Source organism: Pleurodeles waltl, chromosome 3_2 (genome assembly GCF_031143425.1).
Source record: "Pleurodeles waltl isolate 20211129_DDA chromosome 3_2, aPleWal1.hap1.20221129, whole genome shotgun sequence".
In the NCBI taxonomy this organism is placed as follows: domain Eukaryota; kingdom Metazoa; phylum Chordata; class Amphibia; order Caudata; family Salamandridae; genus Pleurodeles; species Pleurodeles waltl.
In genome coordinates this window covers 224,961,650-224,978,770 of record NC_090441.1, presented here as the reverse complement: position 1 = coordinate 224,978,770, position 17,121 = coordinate 224,961,650, and the positions used below count along the sequence as shown (strand labels likewise).

At 50.0% G+C, this 17,121-nt stretch overlaps 1 protein-coding gene across 1 annotated transcript in view; it reads right to left on the bottom strand.

Annotated features, from left to right (window-relative positions):
* LOC138286373 (scavenger receptor cysteine-rich type 1 protein M130-like) overlaps positions 1 to 15,613 on the bottom strand; it is a 793,269-nt gene extending 777,656 nt beyond the window's left edge. Inside the window, exons 1-2 of the mRNA XM_069226532.1 lie at positions 15,580 to 15,613; positions 15,010 to 15,158 (exon numbers count right to left, since the gene is read on the bottom strand). Of these exons, the coding sequence (XP_069082633.1) occupies positions 15,010 to 15,158; positions 15,580 to 15,613 (183 nt within the window). The remainder of the gene's footprint in view (positions 1 to 15,009; positions 15,159 to 15,579) is intronic.
* Positions 15,614 to 17,121: the final 1,508 nt, after the last annotated feature.

Below are 17,121 nucleotides of genomic sequence, written 5' to 3'. Positions count from 1 at the left end.
GAGTGCCGTGGACGCAGGCTTGGCTGTGCACACAGGAATTCCGCCGGAAGTGCACAGGGGCCGGAGAAGCTTGCAAAGTCGCGGTTCCCAGCAATGCAGCCCAGCGAGGTGAGGCAAGGACTTACCTCCACCAAACTTGGGCTGAAGAGTCACTGGACTGTGGGGGTCACTTGGACGGTGTCACTGGATTCGAGGGACCTCGCTCGTCGTGCTGAGAGGAGACCCAAGGGACCGGAGATGCAGCTTTTTGGTGCCTGCGGTTGCAGGGGGAAGATTCCGTCGACCCACGGGAGATTTCTTCGGAGCTTCTGGTGCAGAGAGGAGGCAGACTACCCCCACAGCATGCACAAGCAGGAAAACAGTCGAGAAGGCGGCAGGATCAGCGTTACAGAGTTGCAGTAGTCGTCTTTGCTACTATGTTGCAGGTTTGCAGGCTTCCAGCGTGGTCAGCGGTCGATTCCTTATCAGAAGGTGAAGAGGGAGATGCAGAGGAACTCGGCTGAGCTCATGCATTCGTTATCTGCAGTTTCCCCAGAGACAGAGACCGTAAATAGCCAGAAAAGAGGGTTTGGCTACCTAGGAGAGAGGAAAGGCTACTAACACCTGAAGGAGCCTATCACAAGGAGTCTCTGACGTCACCTGGTGGCACTGGCCACTCAGAGCAGTCCAGTGTGCCAGCAGCACCTCTGTTTCCAAGATGGCAGAGGTCTGGAGCACACTGGAGGAGCTCTGGACACCTCCCAGGGGAGGTGCAGGTCAGGGGAGTGGCCACTCCCCTTTCCTTTGTCCAGTTTCGCGCCAGAGCAGGGGCTAAGGGGTCCCTGAACCGGTGTAGACTGGCTTATGCAGAATTGGGCACATCTGTGCCCAACAAAGCATTTCCAGAGGCTGGGGGAGGCTACTCCTCCCCTGCCTTCACACCATTTTCCAAAGGGAGAGGGTGTCACACCCTCTCTCAGAGGAAGTTCTTTGTTCTGCCATCCTGGGCCAGGCCTGGCTGGACCCCAGGAGGGCAGCTGCCTGTCTGAGGGGTTGGCAGCAGCAGCAGCTGCAGAGAAACCCCAGGAAGGGCAGTCTGGCAGTACCAGGGTCTGTGCTACAGACCACTGGGATCATGGAATTGTACCAACAATGCCAGGATGGCATAGAGGGGGCAATTCCATGATCATAGACATGTTACATGGCCATATTCGGAGTTACCATGGTGAAGCTACATATAGGTAGTGACCTATATGTAGTGCACGCGTGTAATGGTGTCCCCGCACTCACAAAGTTCAGTGAATTGGCTCTGAACAATGTGGGGGCACCTTGGCTAGTGCCAGGGTGCCCTCACACTAAGTAACTTTGCACCTAACCTTTACCAGGTAAAGGTTAGACATATAGGTGACTTATAAGTTACTTAAGTGCAGTGTAAAATGGCTGTGAAATAACGTGGACGTTATTTCACTCAGGCTGCAGTGGCAGGCCTGTGTAAGAATTGTCAGAGCTCCCTATGGGTGGCAAAATAAATGCTGCAGCCCATAGGGATCTCCTGGAACCCCAATACCCTGGGTACCTCAGTACCATATACTAGGGAATTATAAGGGTGTTCCAGTAAGCCAATGTGAATTGGTAAAATTGGTCACTAGCCTGTTAGTGACAATTTGAAAGTAATGAGAGAGCATAACCACTGAGGTTCTGGTTAGCAGAGCCTCAGTGAGACAGTTAGGCACCACACAGGGAACATATACATGCACACCTATGAGCACTGGGGCCCTGTGTGTCAGGGTCCCAGTGACACATACATATAGGCCACAAACTTATGAGCACTGGGGTCCTGACCAGCAGGATCCCAGTGACACATAACAAACATACTGAAAACATAGTGTTTTCACTGTGAGCACTGAGGCCTGGCTATCAGGATCCCAGTGAGACAGTGAAAACAGTGACAAACACCCTGACATACGCTCACAAACAGGCCAAAAGTGGGGGTAACAAGGCTAGAAAGAGGCTACCTTCTCACAGCTGTGCACAAAGGATTTCCGCCGGAAGTGCACAGGGGCCGGAGTAGCTGCAAAAGTCGCGGTTCCCAGCAATGCAGTCTAGCGAGGTGAGGCAAGGACTTACCTCCACCAAACTTGGACTGAAGAGTCACTGGACTGTGGGGGTCACTTGGACAGAGTTGCTGGATTCGAGGGACCTCGCTCGTCATGCTGAGAGGAGACCCAAGGGACCGGTAATGCAGCTTTTTGGTGCCTGCGGTTGCAGGGGGACGATTCCGTCGACCCACGGGAGATTTCTTCGGAGCTTCTAGTGCAGAGAGGAGGCAGACTACCCCCACAGCATGCACCACCAGGAAAACAGTCGAGAAGGCGGCAGGATCAGCGTTACAGAGTTGCAGTAGTCGTCTATGCTACTATGTTGCAGGTTTGCAGGCTTCCAGCGCGGTCAGCAGTCGATTCCTTGGCAGAAGGTGAAGAGAGAGATGCAGAGGAACTCGGATGAGCTCTTGCATTCGTTATCTAAAGTTTCCCCAGAGACAGAGACCCTAAATAGCCAGAAAAGAGGGTTTGGCTACCTAGGAGAGAGGATAGGCTAGCAACACCTGAAGGAGCCTATCACATGGAGTCTCTGACGTCACCTGGTGGCACTGGCCACTCAGAGCAGTCCAGTGTGCCAGCAGCACCTCTGTTTCCAAGATGGCAGAGGTCTGGAGCACACTGGAGGAGCTCTGGACACCTCCCAGGGGAGGTGCAGGTCAGGGGAGTGGTCACTCCCCTTTCCTTTGTCCAGTTTCGCGCCAGAGCAGGGCTAAGGGGTCCCCTGAACCGGTGTAGACTGGCTTATGCAGAATTGGGCACATCTGTGCCCAAGAAAGCATTTCCAGAGGCTGGGGGAGGCTACTCCTCCCCTGCCTTCACACCATTTTCCAAAGGGAGAGGGTGTAACACCCTCTCTCAGAGGAAGTCCTTTGTTCTGCCATCCTGGGCCAGGCCTGGCTGGACCCCAGGAGGGCAGATGCCTGTCTGAGGGGTTGGCACCAGCAGCAGCTGCAGTGAAACCCCGGGAAAGGCAGTTTGGCAGAACCCGGGTCTGTGCTACAGACCACTGGGATCATGGGATTGTGCCAACTATGCCAGGATGGTATAGAGGGGGCAATTCCATGATCATAGACATGTTACATGGCCATATTCGGAGTTACCATTGTGAAGCTACATATAGGTAGTGACCTATATGTAGTGCACGCGTGTAATGGTGTCCCCGCACTCACAAAGTCCGGGGAATTGGCCCTGAACAATGTGGGGGCACCTTGGCTAGTGCCAGGGTACCCTCACACTAAGTAACTTTGCACCTAACCTTTACCAGGTAAAGGTTAGACATATATGTGACTTATAAGTTACTTAAGTGCAGTGTAAAATGGCTGTGAAATAACGTGGACGTTATTTCACTCAGGCTGCAGTGGCAGGCCTGTGTAAGAATTGTCAGAGCTCCCTATGGGTGGCAAAAGAAATGCTGCAGCCCATAGGGATCTCCTGGAACCCCAATACCCTGGGTACCTCAGTACCATATACTAGGGAATTATAAGGGTGTTCCAGTAAGCCAATGTAAATTGGTCAAATTGGTCACTAGCCTGTTAGTGACAATTTGGAAAGAAATGAGAGAGCATAACCACTGAGGTTCTGATTAGCAGAGCCTCAGTGAGACAGTTAGTCACTACACAGGTAACACATTCAGGCACACTTATGAGCACTGGGGCCCTGGTGAACAGGGTCCCAGTGACACATACAACTAAAACAACATATATACAGTGAAAAATGGGGGTAACATGCCAGGCAAGATGGTACTTTCCTACACAACCCCCCCCCAAACGAAGGACAATAAGACTAGCCATGACCTGATGAGTCTTCATTGTCTAAGTGGAAATATCTGGAGAGTCCATCTGCATTGGAGTTGCTACTCCCAGGTCTATGTTCCACTGTATAGTCCATTCCCTGTAGGGATATGGACCACCTCAATAATTTTGATTTTTCACCTTTCATTTGTTTTAGCCAAAGTAGAGGTTTGTGGTCTGTCTGAACAATGAAGTGAGTGCCAAACAGGTATGGCCTCAACTTCTTCAGAGCCCAGACCACAGCAAAGGCCTCCCTCTCAATGGCAGACCAACGCTTTTCTCTAGGGGTCAACCTCCTACTAATAAAAGCAACAGGTTGATCCTGGCCCTCAGAATTAAGTTGTGATAGGACTGCCCCTACTCCTAATTCAGATGCATCAGTTTGGACATAGAATTTTTTAGAGTAACAAGGGCTTTTCAGGACAGGTGCAGAGCACATGGCCTGCTTCAGCTCCTCAAAAGCTTTCTGACAGCTAGCTGTCCACAATACCTTTTTAGGCATCTTTTTGGATGTGAGGTCATTAAGAGGGGCTGCTATGGAGCCATAGTTCTTAATGAACCTCCTGTAATACCCAGTGAGGCCTAGGAAGGCTCTCACCTGAGTCTGAGTAGTAGGGGGAACCCAATCTATAATAGTTTGGATTTTCCCCTGAAGTGGTGCAATCTGTTCTCCACCAACAAGGTGTCCCAGATAAACCACCTTTCCCTGCCCTATCTGGCACTTTGAAGCCTTGATAGTGAGGCCTGCCTTTTGCAGGGCCTCCAAAACTTTCCATAGGTGGACCAGGTGATCATCCCAGCTGGAGCTAAAGACAGCTATATCGTCCAAATATGCTGCACTGAAAGCTTCCAGCCCTTGCAGGACTGTGTTCACCAACCTTTGAAAAGTGGCAGGTGCATTTTTCAATCCAAGAGGCATTACTGTGAACTGGTAATGTCCTCCAATGGTTGAAAATGCAGTTTTAGGTTTAGCATCTTCTGATAATTTGATCTGCCAATTCCCTGCAGTCAAATCAAAAGTGCTTAGATACTTGGCAGATGCCAGTGTATCTATGAGCTCATCTGCCCTGGGTATAGGGTGAGCATCAGTTTTGGTTACAAGGTTGAGACCTCTATAGTCTACACAAAACCACATTTCCTTCTTTCCATCTTTGGAATGGGGTTTTGGTACAAGTACCACAGGAGAAGCACATGGACTTTCAGAGTGCTCAACCACTCCTAGTTCTAACATTTTCTGCACCTCTTGCTTTATGCAGTCCCTGACATGGTCAGGCTGCCTATAGATCTTACTTTTGACAGGTAAACTGTCTCCAGTATCTATAGTGTCCTCACACCAAGAAGTAGTACCTGGCACAGTAGAGAAGAGTTCAGAGAATTGATCTAGGAGATTTATGCAATGGTCTTTCTGCTCAGCAGTAAGACAATCAGCCAAAACTACACCTTCCACAAGAGCATCTTGTTCTGTGGAAGAGAAGAGATCAGGTAGAGGATCACTGTCTTCTTCCTGTCCCTCATCAGTTGCCATGAGCAGGGTGAGATCAGCCCTGTCATAGTAGGGTTTCAGGCGATTGACATGGAGCACCCTAAGGGGACTCCTGGCAGTGCCTAAGTCAACTAAATAAGTGACTTCTCCCTTCTTTTCAACAATTGTGTGGGGTCCACTCCATTTATCTTGGAGTGCTCTTGGGGCCACAGGCTCCAGGACCCACACTTTCTGCCCTGGTTGGTACTGAACCATAACAGCCTTCTGATCATGCCATTGCTTCTGGAGCTCTTGGCTGGCCTGAAGGTTTTTGCTGGCCTTTTTCATGTACTCAGCCATCCTTGATCTGAGGCCAAGTACATAATCCACAATATCCTGCTTAGGAGCTTTTAAAGGTTGTTCCCAACCCTCCTTTACAAGTGTGAGTGGACCCCTAACAGGGTGTCCAAAAAGAAGTTCAAAGGGGCTGAAGCCCACTCCTTTCTGGGGTACCTCCCTGTAGGCAAAAAGGAGGCATGGTAACAGGATATCCCATCTCCTGCGGAGTTTTTCAGGGAGACCCATAATCATGCCTTTGAGAGTTTTATTAAATCTCTCCACCAGTCCATTTGTTTGTGGATGATAGGGTGTAGTGAACTTGTAAGTTACACCACACTCCTTCCACATGGCCTTTAAGTATGCAGACATGAAATTGCTTCCCCTGTCTGATACCACTTCCTTTGGGAAGCCCACCCTAGAAAATATTCCCAGGAGGGCCTTTGCCACTGCAGGTGCTGTAGTGGTCCTTAAAGGAATTGCTTCAGGATATCTTGTGGCATGGTCCACTACCACCAAGATAAACCTATTGCCTGAAGCAGTAGGAGGGTCAAGGGGGCTAACTATGTCAACCCCTACCCTTTCAAAGGGAACCCCAACCACAGGCAGTGGAATAAGGGGTGCCTTTGGAGTGCCACCTGTCTTGCCACTGGCTTGACAGGTTTCACAGGACTTACAAAAATCTTTTGTGTCCTCAGACATCCTAGGCCAATGAAACAAGGGAACCAGTCTGTCCCAAGTTTTCATTTGTCCCAGGTGCCCAGCTAGGGGAATGTCGTGAGCAAGAGTTAGGAGGAACTTTCTGTACTCCTGAGGAATCACTAATCTCCTGGCAGTTCCAGGTTTAGGATCCCTTGCTTCAGTGTACAAGAGGTTGTCCTCCCAGTAAACTCTGTGAGAGTCACTGACATCCCCATTAGCCTGTTTGACAGCTTGCTGTCTTAGACCCTCTAGTGTGGGACAGGTTTGCTGTGCCACACTCAGCTCCTCCCTGGCAGGCCCCCCTTCACGCAAAAGCTCAGCAGTGTCTGCTTCCAGCTCCTCTGGTGTAGGTTCTGCACAGGGAGGGAATTCTTCTTCCTCAGAAGTTGAATCCACTGTAGAGGGAGGGATAGTAGGAAGTGGTTTGCTTCTACTAGCCCTAGCTTTAGGGAGCACTTGGTACATTGTTCCAGGATCCAAGCTTCCCTATCCTTTTTGCTTTTTGGCCTGAGCCCTTGTCAAAGCAAAAATATGCTCTGGGATGCCCAGAATTGCTGCATGGGCCTCCAACTCCACATCTGACCAAGCTGATGTCTCCAAATCATTCCCTAATAGACAGTCTACAGGTAAATCTGAAGCTACCACAACTTTCTTTGGACCAGTAACCCCCCCCCCCAGTTGAGATTTACAACAGCCATGGGGTGGCTAAGTGTGTTGTTGTGAGCATCGGTTACTTGGTACTGGTGACCAAGTAGGTGTTGTTCAGGGTGGACCAGTTTCTCTATGACCATAGTCACACTGGCACCAGTGTCCCTGTAGGCCTGAACCTCAACACCATTTATTAGGGGTAGCTGCTTGTACTTATCCATATTAAGGGGACAAGCAACTAAGGTGGCTAAATCAATAGCCCCCTCAGAGACTAACACAGCCTCTGTGGCCTCCCTAACCAGGCCAACCCCAACTAAGTTACCAATAGTGAGCCCAGCTACTCCCTTGGATTGGCTATTAGTAGGTTTGCTCCCACCACCACTGCTATTAGTAGGGACACTAGGTGTAGCAGTAGGGGTTGTAGTGGTAGGAGGCTTGGTGCTTTTCTTTGGACAACTGGGATCTGTTGTCCAATGGCCTTTTATTTTACATAAATAGCACCATGGTTTCTTTTCCTTGTTTTGATTAGAAGAGGATTTGGGCCCACCACCCCCACCAGAGTGTTTTTGTGGGCCTGATGAAGACTCATTTTTAGATTTGTCCCCACCCTTGTCAGAAGACTTACCATCCTTCTTCTTGTTGCCATCTTTGTCACCCCCTGTATGAACATTTCTGTTCACCCTTGTTCTGACCCATTTGTCTGCCTTCTTTCCCAATTCTTGGGGAGAGGTCAGATCAGAGTCCACCAAGTACTGGTGCAACAAATCAGACACACAATTATTAAGAATATGCTCTCTCAGGATCAAGTTATACAGGCTGTCATAATCAGTAACTTTACTGCCATGTAACCACCCCTCCAAGGCCTTCACTGAATGGTCAATGAAATAAACCCAGTCTTGTGAAGACTCCTTTTTGGTCTCTCTGAACTTTATCCTGTATTGTTCAGTGGTTAAGCCATAACCATCCAGGAGTGCATTCTTAAGAACTTTGTAATCATTAGCTTCATTTTCTTTCACAGTAAGGAGCCTATCCCTACCTTTTCCACTAAATGATAGCCATAGGATAGCAGCCCACTGCCTTTGAGGGACATCCTGTACAACACAGGCCCTCTCAAGTGCAGCAAACCACTTGTTAATGTCATCCCCCTCCTTATAAGGGGGAACTATCTGTGAGAAAGTAGCCTCTTTCTAGCCTTGTTACCCCCACTTTTGGCCTGTTTGTGAGTGTATGTCAGGGTGTTTTCACTGTCTCACTGGGATCCTGCTAGCCAGGGCCCAGTGCTCATAGTGAAAACCCTATGTTTTCAGTATGTTTGTTATGTGTCACTGGGACCCTGCTAGTCAGGACCCCAGTGCTCATAAGTTTGTGGCCTATATGTATGTGTTCCCTGTGTGGTGCCTAACTGTCTCACTGAGGCTCTGCTAATCAGAACCTCAGTGGTTATGCTCTCTCATTTCTTTCCAAATTGTCACTAACAGGCTAGTGACCATTTTACCAATTTACATTGACTTACTGGAACACCCTTATAATTCCCTAGTATATGGTACTGAGGTACCCAGGGTATTGGGGTTCCAGGAGATCCCTATGGGCTGCAGCATTTCTTTTGCCACCCATAGGGAGCTCTGACAATTCTTACACAGGCCTGCCACTGCAGCCTGAGTGAAATAACGTCCACGTTATTTCACAGCCATTTTACACTGCACTTAAGTAACTTATAAGTCACCTATATGTCTAACCTTTACCTGGTAAAGGTTAGGTGCAAAGTTACTTAGTGTGAGGGCACCCTGGCACTAGCCAAGGTGCCCCCACATTGTTCAGGGCCAATTCCCCGTACTTTGTGAGTGCGGGGACACCATTACACGCGTGCACTACATATAGGTCACTACCTATATGTAGCTTCACAATGGTAACTCCGAATATGGCCATGTAACATGTCTATGATCATGGAATTGCCCCCTCTATACCATCCTGGCATAGTTGGCACAATCCCATGATCCCAGTGGTCTGTAGCACAGACCCTGGTACTGCCAAACTGCCCTTCCTGGGGTTTCACTGCAGCTGCTGCTGCTGCCAACCCCTCAGACAGGCAGCTGCCCTCCTGGGGTCCAGCCAGGCCTGGCCCAGGATGGCAGAACAAAGGACTTCCTCTGAGAGAGGGTGTTACACCCTCTCCCTTTGGAAAATGGTGTGAAGGCAGGGGAGGAGTAGCCTCCCCCAGCCTCTGGAAATGCTTTCTTGGGCACAGATGTGTCCAATTCTGCATAAGCCAGTCTACACCGGTTCAGGGGACCCCTTAGCCCTGCTCTGGCGCGAAACTGGACAAAGGAAAGGGGAGTGACCACTCCCCTGACCTGCACCTCCCCTGGGAGGTGTCCAGAGCTCCTCCAGTGTGCTCCAGACCTCTGCCATCTTGGAAACAGAGGTGCTGCTGGCACACTGGACTGCTCTGAGTGGCCAGTGCCACCAGGTGACGTCAGAGACTCCTTGTGATAGGCTCCTTCAGGTGTTGCTAGCCTATCCTCTCTCCTAGGTAGCCAAACCCTCTTTTCTGGCTATTTAGGGTCTCTGTCTCTTGGGATTCCTTAGATAACGAATGCAAGAGCTCATCCGAGTTCCTCTGCATCTCTCTCTTCACCTTCTGCCAAGGAATCGACTGCTGACCGCGCTGGAAGCCTGCAAACCTGCAACATAGTAGCAAAGACGACTACTGCAACTCTGTAACGCTGATCCTGCCTCCTTCTCGACTGTTTTCCTGGTGGTGCATGCTGTGGGGGTAGTCTGCCTCCTCTCTGCACTAGAAGCTCCGAAGAAATCTCCCGTGGGTCGACGGAATCTTCCCCCTGCAACCGCAGGCACCAAAAAGCTGCATTACCGGTCCCTTGGGTCTCCTCTCAGCACGACGAGCGAGGTCCCTCGAATCCAGCAACTCTGTCCAAGTGGCCGCCACAGTCCAGTGACTCTTCAGTCCAAGTTTGGTGGAGGTAAGTCCTTGCCTCACCTCACTAGACTGCATTGCTGGGAACCGCGACTTTTGCAGCTACTCCGGCCTCCGTGCACTTCCGGCGGAAATCCTTTGTGCACAGTCCAGCCTGGGTCCACGGCACTCTAACCTGCATTGCACGACCTCCTAAGTTGTTCTCCGGCGACGTGGGACTTCTTTGTGCGACTTCGGGTGAGCACTGTTTCACGCATCCTCGTAGTGCCTGTTTCTGGCACTTCTCCGGGTGCTACCTGCTTCAGTGAGGGCTCTTTGTCTTGCTCGACGTCCCCTCTCTCTTCAGGTCCAATTTGCGACCTCCTGGTCCCTCTTGGGCCCCAGCAGCGTCCAAAAACGCCAAACACACGATTTGCCTGTAGCAAGGCTTGTTGGCGTCCTTCCGGCGGGAAAACACTTCTGCACGACTCTACAAGGTGAGAGGGATCCGTCCTCCAAAGGAAAAGTCTCTAGCCCTTTGCATTCCTGCAAAAAAACGCAGCTTCTTCAGTCTTGTCGAAGCTTCTTTGCTCCCGCAGCTGGCATTTCCTGGGCATCTGCCCATCTCCGACTTGCTTGTGACTTTTGGACTTGGTCCCCTTGTTCCACAGGTACTCCAGATTGGAAATCCAGCGTTGATGCGTTGTTGGTTTGTGTCTTTCCTGCATTATTCCTCTAACACAACTTATTTGTCCTTAGGGGAACTTTAGTGCACTTTGCACTCACTTTTCAGGGTCTTGGGGTGGGCTATTTTTCTAACCCTCACTATTTTCTAATAGTCCCAGCGACCCTCTACAAGGTCACATAGGTTTGGGGTCCATTCGTGGTTCGCATTCCACTTTTGGAGTATATGGTTTGTGTTGCCCCTATCCCTATGTGTCCCCATTGCATCCTATTGTAACTATACATTGTTTGCACTGTTTTCTAAGACTATACTGCATATTTCTGGTATTGTGTATATATATCTTGTGTATATTTCCTATCCTCTCACTGAGGGTACACTCTGAGATACTTTGGCATATTGTCATAAAAATAAAGTACCTTTATTTTTAGTATAACTGTGTATTGTGTTTTCTTATGATATTGTGCATATGACACTAAGTGGTACTGTAGTAGCTTCACACGTCTCCTAGTTCAGCCTAAGCTGCTCTGCTAAGCTACCATTATCTATCAGCCTAAGCTGCTAGACACCCTATACACTAATAAGGGATAACTGGGCCTGGTGCAAGGTGCAAGTACCCCTTGGTACTCACTACAAGCCAGCCCAGCCTCCTACACACCTCCTACTCCCACATCCCTCTCCCATTTCCCACCCAAAGTACACTTTCATTGCGGCATGCATCCCCTCCGACAGGCCCAGAGCGCAAGGACCATCACATGCACCACACACGCCACCACTGCCATGCACACAGCCACCATTCAGACACACACACAACATCCACTCCCTACACTGACTCCCCCACCTTCTCCCCCTCACAGTCACTTCGCCACTCGCACATGTAGACACCACATCATCAGCCCCAGGTCCAGACACGTGTGTGTATTTGCCACCATCACCACAACAGCTGACCCCCATGCATGCACCCCATACACCACATCCGCACGCACCACAACAGTCAACACAACCACACACAGCACAACCAACCTACCTGCACACACCACCCCACAATTCACTCACACATCCCCCTGCCATCTCCCTGTGCTTCCTCTGCTCCTCCTCCCAGCACACACATCCACCCAACACACACCCAGCACACACATTTTATACAGCCACGCACCAGCACCCAAACCATTAACAGGTACAAATTTATCAACCATCCCCTCTCCCTCTCCCTCCACTTCCAAACACCTAACCCATGAGTTTTCCCTGTTCCCGTCTCCTGGTCCAGTCCCTGTGGCACCCAACTGCCCTACTACCCCTCCCAGAGCCCTGCCTTCCACCTCCCTGACCTCCTCTGGGCTGAGCCATGCCCTGCAGTCAGCAGTCTGCAGTGCTGCCACAAAAGGCACACCTGCCCCTTACCCCTCCATCCCTGGTGGCACTCCATCTGGATCCCCTGCTGTGGTGGCCTCCACCGCCGTCACACCTAAGAAGACAGGAAAGGAGGGCAAGGCAAAGTCTTCCCCCCAACAGCAGGACAGTAAGAGTGGGAAGCATTATAATAAGAGGAAGGACCCCCCCATCCCTGAGGTGCCTGCATGACCCATTGATGCCTCTGCCCTGTGGAGGTCTGCACATAGAAGTCAGGAGTAAAGTTGGGCCGTCCTCACATGCCCAGTGTGCCAGGGACATTTGGACTATGAAACACTGGCCCTTGTGGCATCTTGTATATGGTTATTTCATTGAACTTTTGATATTTGAAATAATATTTATCTACAACTGCACCGTTAGTTCGGTGCCACTTAGATTGTCCTGGCTTTCCTTGTGCATGTATGTATGGCGACTGTGCGTTTGTGCGTGTGTGTGTGTGTACTAATGTCCTTCCCTCCAGTGTGTGCTAGTCTGGGATACTTACGGCTGTTGTCTATGTTGGCGTCGCTGGTCCTGGATGTCAATGGCCAGCAGGAGCATTGGAAAGACTTGCAATTTGTGTGCCATGGCGCCTACGGACGTGCCTGTGTTCCAGAAGGTGGGTGCTTCCTTTTATGTTGTTCATTCCCACCATGGTTTTCACAGCGGTTAGACAGTTCCGGAAGTCCTGGCAGTGTGCAACCTCGTAATACGGTGGGTGGAAACTGTCTGACCGCCGGACTAAAGGGGCCTTCCACCAGCAACAGCGGTCCATCCACACTGGCAGTCCGGACGGTAACTTGACTGTGTTCTGCATGTGCTTTCCCAGTAGTCATTATATGGCGGTGTATACCGCCAGTCCCGTTGCGGTGCAACTGCCACCTCCACCGCGGCGGTCCACTGACTGCCAAACTCATAATGAGGGCGTGAGTGTTTTTTTTCATGTGTGTAAGTAATATGTGACTACAGTGGTATTGCATGACCTTTGCACGTCTCCAATATAAGCCTTGGCTGCTCACCCTCGGCTACCTCTAGAGAGCCTGGCTTCTACACACTGACCTCACTAACTAATAATGGATACCTGGACCTGGTATAAGGTGTAAGTACCATAGCTACCCACCACACACCAGGTCAGCCTCCTACATGCTGCCTGGTTCCTAAAAGCCAGCAGAATACATCCTTAGGGGGCTTAATAAAGACTTTCTCCAAACATTCCCTATTGAGACTCAAGGTTCCCCTTACAGGTTGGCCATGCAGTTACCCAAAATGCTAAACCCAAGACCCTTTTGTGGCAGACAGAAGGCATGGCAAGAAGAAATCCCACTTAAGCCTCAAGGGCTTTGACAGGTCAATGATCATGCCCTTCAAGGTGCGGATGAATCTCTCAACTTGACTATTTCCTTATGGTGGTAAGGAGTGGTAAACTTGAAGAATACCCCACACTCCTTCCAGAGACTTCTAATAGGTAGATATGAAGTTGGCACCACTTGCTTGGGGAACCCCATGTTGGTAAAATCCCTCATCAATGCATGTCCCACCACAGGGGCAGTGATTGATCTTGAAGGAATGGCTTCTGGGTGCCTTGTGGCATGGTCCACCAAGACTAGGATAAACCTGTTGCCCAATGGATTCTTGGGATGTCAATACCAACCCCTTCAAAGGGGGTGATGACTACAGGAAAAGGTTGAAGGGGAGCCTTACATTTCCCCCCACTCTTGCCCTTTGCCTGACAAATTTGGCAAGACCTACAGTGTGCACCCGAGTGCCTGCGTATTTGGAGCCAGCAAAAGTGGGTGACAAGCTGTTCAAAGGTCTGTATCCTGCCCCAAATGTCCAGCTAAAGGCACAATCCGACATCATGAGGAAGACCTAGTATGAAGGCTCAGAAGCATTGGGGTACCACTAGCACATGGGCTGACCCAGGCTCAGCAACCTTAGGCTCACTATATAGGAGGGCATCCTCCCAAAATGTCAGATATGAACTTAACTCCTTGCCAGAAGCCTGGTCCACAGTCTGCTACCGCAAAACCTCCAGAGTAGGGCAGGTCTCCTGCACCTCAGAGAATGCTTCCCTGGTGGGTCCCCCTTCCTGCTGCCACTGAGTCAGTTCAGGGACCTCCCCAGTTCAGCCGCCTGTTCCCCTGTAAGTTCTGGGGCATCCCCCTCAGCTTCAGCCTCCTCCCAGACTGTGGAAACGTATGGAGCAGGTTTCCTGCACCCCTTGCCCTTCCTCCTCCTGGCAGGCACCTGGCAGACACCTGGGCCACTGTTTCAGGTTCCAGGGTCTCCTGATCACCCTGACTGGCTGCATTTGACCGAGTAGACACACACACACACACCCAGGCAGACCCAACATCTTCAAGTGGGACCTGTGTTCCACCTCCTTCCAAGGGGAATCCTCCAGGCCTTTGACATGGAGACAATCTACAGGCATGGTTGGACTCACAGCTACTCTCAAGGCATCTGAGACTCTCACCCCCCATTCAAAGTGAACCTGCGCCACTATGCACAGGTGCTCTGAGTTGTCTACCGTAACTACTTGTTGAAGTATATGGGGATCTATCTGCTCTTCAGACACCGGGTGACTTCTCACAATATTCACACTGGCTCTTGTGTCTCTCAGATCCTCCACCCTCTGTCCATTGATGGTCACCCACTGCCTGTACTTTTTAGTGTTCTCTGGCATTAGGGTTCTCTGGACCATCTCACTGTCCCCTAATGAGACAATGGTCATCTCGGCTGGCTCCCACTCAGCTGGAACCAACTCCTCCCCAAGTGCTACACTGACCAAACCGTTTGACTGAGCACCAGTGGGTGCCGGTGTCCACTTGGGATACTTGGGATCCCCCCTTACGTGACCCATCTAGTCATATGCATGAAACTGACGGGGACCCCCTCTGCAGGTTTCCCTTTAGAAAACCATAGCTTTTTTCAGCTAGGGGCTGTGTATCCTTACCCTAGGAACTAGGTTGGAGCCCTTTATAGAACTCCTCATTTACCCTTACCTCCCCCTTTCTTCTGATAGGGACCCTGCCCACCATTGGCGTGGTCCCACCATATCGCTTCTGGACCCTGGTGCTCTCCCAAGAGTCTGCGTCCTGAGCAATCTTTCTGGAGTCAGTCAGCTTGCTGTCAATTAGGTGCTGGCGCAGCTCTGGAAAACAAAGACTGTACAAATGCTCCCAAGCAATTAAGTTATAAAGCCCTTCAGAAGCTGTTACCTTACTGCCCTTCACCCAAACATCCAGTGACCTGCAGAAAGAGTCAACACATTCTAACAAAGTTTGTGATTCTTTCTTTTTTGTAGTACCTAAACTTGTCCTTGTACTGCTCAGGGGTGAAACCATATCTTGTGAGTAGGGCATCCTTCGTGATTCCTGTGAGTCCCCAAGGATCCCCTAAGGATGTTAGAGTATCACTCCCTTCTACCTCAAAGTGCTTCCACAGACCCGTCCCCCCAATGTGCTTCAGGGACCATGTTCATGCGGAGAGCAGACTCATACCCCTTAAACCACAAGTAGACATCATTACCTCTCTTATAATACTTCACTAGGTCTTTAGGAATGTGCACCCACCTCTCAGGCTGCACAGTAGTACTGCTTCCACCATTTCTACTAGTCTAGCTCCCCTGATCTGGTTCACTCAAACTAAGCTCATGAGCCAGGAGCATCTTCTTCTCTTCCATGGCCAGCCTGCTCTCCTCCATTTCCATTTTAAGCTTCTCCAACTCAAATTGGTGGACCCTCTCTGCCTGTCTGTCCTGCAACTCTTCAGGAGCCAAACCCTTACAGGACACACTGCTACCCACGCAGGAGACCCTCCCCTCAGGCAAAACAGGTACCTCCACTACACCACCATGATTGCTTTGCACCTCCTTGCCCTCAACCTCTTCCTGTGTGTGTCCCCCAGCTTCCTTGGCTGTCACCCAGGCCCTCAGCATCTTTTCCAGCTCCTCCTTCCTGGCGGAGCTCTTCATGGGACAGACAAGATCCTTACAGAACTGTTTCAGTTGGGCAACTGTGTAACTTTCCAGCTTCTCTAACTCAAAAACAGCTACAGCTGGTGCATCCCTAGATTGAGACATGTTGGCAAGTCAAAAGTGCAAAGTTCCAAGGCAGAACAAGGGTTCCCAATGAGTCACATAATGGTCTGCACTGAAAACAGTATACACTTAATCACTGTATGTTAAGTACAAATACAAGTCCAATCCTCACCAGTGATAACCAATGTTATAAATGGGGGCGCTGGTTGGCAGTCAGTTTGCATTTTATCCAAGCAGGGACCCTCACTCTAGTAAGGGTAATGGACGTACACACCTAGGATAACCCCTGCTCACCCCCTTGGTAGCTTGGCACAAGCAGTCCAGCTTATCTCAGAGGCAATGTTTAAAGTATTTGTACCAACACACAGAGTAATACAGTGAAAACACTACAAAAATGAATACCACACCAGTTTAGAAAAATAGGGAATATGTATCTAAATCAAACAAGACCAAAACAACAAAAACCCAACATACACCAGTCAAGATATGAATTTTCAAAGTAAAAAGAATCTTACTCCATAGAAAACAATTAAAAAGTTGATTTTACACAAAGTACCGGTTTGCATCAAAAATGAAGGCCCATGGGCGAGCGTGCGTGCGTTGTAAAAGTTAGTGATGCGTCAATTCCTTACTTGCAAGTGAGGCCGTGCTTCTTTTCTTCTCCAGTCGGGTACGCGATGCATCGTTTTTCTCCCCCGCAAGAGAGTGATGCGTCAATTTCCAGACAGGGCACCTCGTATCTGCGCAGGGTCACGATGACTTTGATGCCCAGTTGTAGGAAAGTACCATCTTGCCTGGCATGTTACCCCCATATTTCACTGTATATATGTTGTTTTAGTCTTTGAGTCACTGGGACCCTGCCAGGCAGTGCCCCAGTGCTCATAAGTATGTGCCCAGTATGTGTTCCCTGTGTGATGCCTAACTGTCTCACTGATGCTCTGCTAACCAGAACCTCAGTAGTTATGCTCTCTCTGCTTTCCAGATTTGTCACTAACAGGCTAGTGACTAAATTTACCAATTCACATTGGCATACTGGTACACCCATATAATTCCCTTGTATATGGTACTGATGTAC